Source organism: Sardina pilchardus, chromosome 1, assembly GCF_963854185.1.
Source record: "Sardina pilchardus chromosome 1, fSarPil1.1, whole genome shotgun sequence".
In the NCBI taxonomy this organism is placed as follows: Eukaryota; Metazoa; Chordata; class Actinopteri; order Clupeiformes; family Clupeidae; genus Sardina; species Sardina pilchardus.
In genome coordinates this window covers 47,446,274-47,452,966 of record NC_084994.1, presented here as the reverse complement: position 1 = coordinate 47,452,966, position 6,693 = coordinate 47,446,274, and the positions used below count along the sequence as shown (strand labels likewise).

The 6,693-nt window shown below is 49.4% G+C and overlaps 1 protein-coding gene across 1 annotated transcript; it reads left to right on the top strand.

The window, feature by feature from the left end:
- The first annotated feature begins 386 nt into the window (after positions 1 to 386).
- si:zfos-323e3.4 (volume-regulated anion channel subunit LRRC8E) lies at positions 387 to 5,974 on the top strand. Its single transcript, XM_062546717.1, has 3 exons — positions 387 to 763; positions 1,587 to 1,739; positions 3,352 to 5,974. The coding sequence occupies exons 2-3, from the start codon at positions 1,599 to 1,601 to the stop codon at positions 5,653 to 5,655; spliced, it is 2,445 nt and encodes an 814-aa protein (XP_062402701.1). The 5' UTR covers positions 387 to 763; positions 1,587 to 1,598; the 3' UTR covers positions 5,656 to 5,974.
- The last annotated feature ends 719 nt before the right edge of the window (positions 5,975 to 6,693 follow it).

Genomic DNA, 6,693 nt, shown 5'->3' with positions numbered 1-6,693 from the left:
TGAAGCTTATTAACCTTTTTTGTCCACAAGGTGGAAGCAAAGTATCACTTGCCTTGAACTCAAAAGGCAGGTGGAAAAGTTTTCTTGTCAACCTATGAACGCTTTTAAATGTTTAGATATTTTTGTGCATTATAATACAAATCAATCATTTTGCCCAGTGTGATGTAAATAAATTATTAAGTAGTTACATGCTCTATGTGTATATAGAAAATGTGTTGTGTTATGAGTTATGTTGTAAGATAGCTGATGACACTTCTCACATAGTTGATGAATCTGGCAGCGGAATGATAGCATCAGTGACGTTTAAGGAGTATGCAGGAGTCTCCCCTACCACCACCACCACCACCACCACCATTGCTATGCACACACCCCACCCTCCGGGCGTTTCGGAAGCACAGAAGAAAATCGATGGTCATTTGTCATTTAAAGTGCCCATGACATTGTATACTCCTCTACAGGCCAAAAGGCCTATCACCACGCACACAGTCATGATAGTCTATCCCGCACATTCAGATGTTGCGCAGTTGCGCGTTTGAGAAAGGTGTTGGACCTATTCACCCGGTTGGAGGGGCTGTCACTGCAGATGAGCTTCGGAGGCGAAGCGAAGTTTTGTCCTCTTTCGCAACAAGCTGAAGCACGTCCCGCTCGCAGGTTTGGGACTCTATGGTGTTGACGCTCTTCGCCAAGATGGATCACTATCTGAATTACTTATAATCGCCTGACCTTATAGGCTACCGGTTGTGTGGATTGCAGGAGATCGGATGTAAGTAGACTAGCCTACAAACTGAGCACTTCTAAATTATTTTAAGTACATTCTAAATGTGCGGTTGAGCTTGGCATGTCATGTGATGAGCGGTCTCGAAATTGAATTTGTTTTGAGCGCATACAGTATTGTTATGTATCTGTTTGGCTATCCAGACAGAATTGAGGCCATTCCTGTAGCCTATCCTTATGTGCGTATAGAGTAGGCTAGTCAATGATGAGAAACAGTAGAAAAGAGACTGGTGACCAATCGCGACAGGTTGAGAAGTGAAGCATGCATTCCAACAGATAGGGGGAAAAGTGTTCAAACTCTTCAAAGAATATTGAAGCAGGTGGGGATCGGTAGCAGGCTAGTTCATGGGGCCACTGAGGGTTATTTCTAGGCTACACGAAATGGATGACGGACAGTGAACGTTTTACACCCTAGGAAAGGTCTCCGTCATTATGAGACTGTAAACCACAGAATAATTTGGAGTTACTTTTACACTTTGTGGATTTCTCTCCATCCATAGTGGCTATCGAAACATATTTCATAGCAGGCCGCACGAGGAACTAGATTATCTATTTTTACGCATGTCTCTACTGTACATAAAATGCAAATGTATTTCTTTAGATGTGCTTGCATCTTCGCACCTCCGTAACCCAAATATGTCAATTATCCAGGCTCTGTATTCATTCGAACTCTTTCCGTTATCACGCTAAAAACAGCATATTATCCTCAGTACTTCTCATCCCACAATTCGTACAACACAGTGCCATTTGATAGACACACCCTGAGGACTAACAGTTGTGTGGCAAACCTGTCTCTCCTGTCCCGCTGGCAGGCTGTTGTCAAGATGATCCCGGTGAATGAGTTCCGGAACATTGCCTCAGAACAAAACCCCCAGTACCGGGTCCTGAAGCCATGGTGGGACGTGTTCTCCGAGTACCTTTGCATCGCCATGCTTATGATCGGGGTGTTCGGCTGCACTGTTCAGGTAAGACGCACAGGAAGCCATTGCACTCAAACTGACTGTATTGGAGAGTTTAGTATGACGATGAAAGGTCAAATCAGACTACCTTTCATCTGGAGTTAAATACTTCCCACTCAAGGTCAAACCATTTGAGAAACAAATGACTGGTGAGATAAGGCCAAGACGGAGTCGTGTGGGGGAGTTGGTGACGGCGCCATGCCTCCATAAGCAAGTTGAGAATCAGAGGGAGAGGAGAGGGCATGTGACAGACATTTGACATCTGCAGATTCCCTGAAGTGCTGACGGAACCCTACAGTAGGCTACACCTCAGCACACTCCCCCTGTGTGAGTTAATGCCATTCTCACTCTGCTGCTGTGTGAGTTAATGCCATTCTCACTCTGCTGCTGTGTGAGTTAATGCTATTCTCACTCTGCTGCTGTGTGTTGTTAATGTAATTCTCACTCTGCAGCAGGAGAAAAGTGCAACTGAATTGAAAAATGGCCATCACCAATAGCTCCTCTCAGCTTGTGCTGTGAGACAACTGAGTTTATGTTGTAGCAGGCAGGCGTAGGCTACTTCTAAGAGATCAAGAAATTGCACACCCAGACATAAAGTGGGCTGAGACGACCTGAGGAGCTCTTCATGTCACCAGAATGTCTGGGAAAAGGCTTTCCATATCTGAATCTGTGTTGTGTGTGGGAAGTTACTCCTGTGGTACGGTAATCACTAGCCTCGTGTTTTATGACCATTGGGCAAACAAGGCTAATAACAATGCTTTGACAGCTGTACATATCTGGAATGCAGCCGACTGATTTACAACACTATCTACAAATGTTTATGTAGATACAGTATCTTATCAACAAAGACTTTTAGAGAGCTTTTAGAGGATTATCAATTCTGGTAGGCTGTCCGACATTTTTTTTTTTTTTCCCTTTAAAATGTTTTTATCTTTGCTGATGCCAAAGAATGAGAACGTGAATAAAAAGAGATGAATGAATGAATGTATGAATACCTCTCACAGAAGTCTTCTACACCGAGTTGTCGAGTGACAGTGATTTGGGTGAACTCATCAGCAAAGCATGTGCATCAGTGATGCCCTGTTAGCGAGCAGACACAATCTTACTCTTGCCTTTGTTTGACTCCTCTGACCTACTTGCAATAAAATTGGATTAGTCACTCTTCGTCCCTTAGTATTCCATTCCTCACATCTTTGCCTGTGATGATAATCTGTTCCTTGAGGACTTAGCGCCGTGTTTCCCACAGTGTGACTTAAAAGGTGAATGAAACTTAATGATACAAAGCCCGTGGTGTGCTGAATTATAAAACGCCTGGTCTCCAAATACATTCAGATACTGTACATGTGTCTAATTTCCCATATGGAATAAATCAGTTATTCATATTCACCTTTTTGTTGACTTTTGCACAGTTGACTTTTTGAAAATTCTTTGTAGCAGTGTGTGACCTGTTTGTGACCTGTGTGCTTGCCATACCCTGTGAATGGATTTTCCTTTTTTTCTCACGGTTCCAGTACAGTAACTTTTGTCCTTTCTTTCATGTTATTAAAAGTACTTTGTGCCATTGTGACAATCCCCCCCCAACATTTTTGTTAATGGACCATTTTCCATTCTTTCTCAGCTGACACAGGAGAAAATCTCATGTCTGCCGAACCGTATCGTCGGGCCGACCAAAGCGGACGTGAACTGCAACCACGTGCGGGAGTACCACGCCAACGAGAGCCTGTGGGAGTTCAGCATCACCAAGGAGCTCAAGCCCAACGTGCTCGAGGTGTTTGGCCGCAAGAACGGCCTGGACATTCACCAGTACGTCTTCGTCAACCACTATTGCTATGAGCGCGCTGTCCACTGGTACGCCAAGTTCTTCCCCTACCTGGTGGTCATCCACTCCATGATCTTCATGGTGGCCAGCAGCTTCTGGTTCAAGTTCCCGGGGACGTCCTCCAAGATCGAGCTCTTTGTGAACATCCTGGGCAAGTGCTTCGACTCGCCCTGGACCACGCGGGCCATCAGCGAGGTGTCGGAGGAGCGGGGCGAGGAGAAGCTGGTCAGCTGGAGGAAAGGGAGCACCATGTCCAAGATCAACCCGGACGGATTCATGGGCACCGACGGGGAGAACGTGACCTTGCTGCGGTCCGCGTCGGTCGTTTCCAACCCGGAGAAGAAGCTGTCGGAACCTGCCGCCTCCGTCTTGGACAAGAAGGAAGGAGAGCAGGCCAAGGCGCTCTTCGAGAAGGTGAAAAAGTTCCGCACGCACGTGGAAGAAGCTGATCTTCTCTACAAAATGTACGTCATCCAGACGTCCCTGAAGGTCTTCAAGTTTCTCCTCATCACTGCCTACACGGCCTCACTGGTGCCCAACATTGAGATTGTGGTCAAGTGTTCCGTGCCTCCAGATCTGACCGGCTTTGACATCTTCTGCTGCAACCACAACAAGGCGAACCTTTTCTCTAAACTGGCCTATTGCTACATTTGTTTCGTTGGAGTGTACGGGTTGTTGTGCATATATTCCCTGTACTGGCTTTTCCATCGGTCGCTAAAGGAGTATTCCTTTGAACACGTTCGCCTGGAGACGGGAATCAACGACATTCCCGACATGAAGAACGACTTTGCCTTCCTCCTGCACCTCAGCGACCGGTACGACCCGCTCTACGCCAAGCGCTTCGCCGTCTTCCTCTCGGAGGTGAGCGAGAGCCGCCTGCGGCAGGTCAACCTCAACCACGAGTGGACGGTCAAGAAGCTGCGCGCGCGCCTCAGCCGCAACCCCAGCCAGCGGCTGGAGCTGCACCTCTTCATGCTGCCGGGCCTGCCGGACACCGTCTTCGACGTCGCCGAGGTCGAGTCGCTCAAGATGGAGCTGCTGAGCGGCCACGTCACCATCCCGGCCGCGCTCACCCAGCTCACCGAGCTCCAGGAGCTGGCGCTCGTCCACTGCCCCACCAAGCTGCAGCTGGCCGCCCTGACGCACCTGCAGCAGACGCTGAAGGTGCTGCGGCTGACCTTCGAGGGCGCGGAGCAGCTGCCGCTGTGGACGTACTCGCTGAAGGCCCTGGAGGAGCTGCACCTGAGCGGCACGCTGGGCGGCGCCGAGGCCTCGCGCAGCAGCGGCGCCTCGCTGGACTCGCTGCGCGAGCTCAAGAACCTGCGCGTGCTCACGCTCCGCAGCCGCCTCACCAAGCTGCCGCCCAGCGTGGTGGACGTGGCCGGCCAGCTGCAGCGGCTGGTGGTGCACAACGAGGGCGCCAAGCTGCAGGTGCTGAGCAACCTGAAGAAGCTGAGCGGCCTCACCTCGCTGGAGCTCGCGGGCTGCCAGATGGAGCGCATCCCCAGCGCCGTCTTCAGCCTGTCGGCGCTGCAGGAGCTGGACCTGCGCGACAACAAGCTGACCACCGTGGAGGAGATCCTGAGCCTGCAGCACTGCCGCCGCCTCGCCACGCTGCGCCTCTGGCACAACGCCATCGCCTACATCCCCGAGCACGTGGGCAAGCTGCACGCGCTCGAGACCTTCGACGCCAGCTGGAACAAGATACGGCGGCTGCCGGCGCGCCTCTACTACTGCACCAAGCTGCGGCACCTGGACCTGTCGCACAACCAGCTGTCGGCGCTGCCCACCGAGATCGGCAGCCTGCAGAGCCTGCAGTACCTCTCGGTGGCCTTCAACTCGCTGGAGTCTCTGCCCGAGGAGCTGTTCTCCTGCAAGCGGCTCAAGAGCCTGGCGCTGGGCAACAACAGCATCTCCTACCTGTCGTCGCGCGTGGCCAACCTGGCGCAGCTGCTCCGCCTGGAACTCAAGGGCAACCGTCTGGAGTCCCTGCCCGTGGAGATCGGGGACTGCCCGCTCCTCAAACTCAGCGGGATCGTGGTCGAGCAGAGCCTTCTAGAACTTTTGCCGTCAGAGGTCCGTGACCAAATGGACGACGGTTAGGAACAGAACGGGTGCCTTTTAACGCCTCCAAACAAGCTGAACCATACTCCTGTGTCTTAACGATGGCCGGGGCACCGGGTATTAGGACCTGATGAACTCAGTGTTTACATTAAGTGAAATACCTGTACTAATTGCTGAAGCCCTTCACATGATGGGGAATGTTCTGCACATGCACATTTATTCCTGTGAACTGTATGAGATCAAATCAGATTGGTCTGGGCTTATTTATATATTTTGATGAAACCCCAGAGAATCTAATAATTTTTTATGTTGTTTAATACTTTTTTATTGGCATTAAAAACAATGCTAGTAAGACTGATGATGGATGCAACATTTTATTTGTACAACATGACCTGTATATGTAGTTTTTCCCAGCCGTGCAATTTCACTTTGTTACTATTTCATTTCTTGATGGGCCTTTTGCTGAAGGCAATGAAAACCAAGTTGGTAACTCATTGACTGCTTGGTGTTTTCTTATATTGATTTACCAGTCCAGTACATAGTGACACTGACTGTTATTCACTTAAGCCTCCGGTGGCACGTGTCGTGCATGCCTGGTTTTTCGTAACTGATTTCTTTAAGACAACACTTCGGTCCACTTCAGTCCGACATCAAAGCAGCGCAGCTGCTGAGCAAATATCAGCGGGACAGAGTGACTGCTGTGTGGGAGTCGAAGTGTGATACACAGCTGAGAAACCTTCCCCTTTTTTTATCAATCTGATGTTTTTATCAGTCTCATGTTCGGCGCTTGAGTTGAGCACACTGTACTCAAAGGGAAGTGGGAAACAGGGTCTACAGAAGTTCAGGTTTTTCCAGAACTGGTATTCAAAACAGGTACAGTAGATATGCTGCCAAGGCCACCGCCATACATTTACTTAGCCTGGAGTAATCTTTATGAATTCTGTGTCAGTCCATTCCAGCCCTATATGTTGCATTTTCAGAATGACAGGAATGTATACTTATTTATTGCTCATGAATGGCCACTAGAATGACTTGTTCGGCCTACGCGACTTGATAATCGGGTTTTTTTCACACAGC

Excerpts from the sequence above, each read along its gene's own strand:
- si:zfos-323e3.4 (XM_062546717.1), top strand. The coding sequence starts at position 1,599 with ATGATCCCGGTGAATGAGTTCCGGAACATTGCCTCAGAACAAAACCCC. Across the intron at positions 1,740-3,351 it reads TGTTCGGCTGCACTGTTCAG|CTGACACAGGAGAAAATCTC; the intron begins GTAAGACGCACA and ends ATTCTTTCTCAG.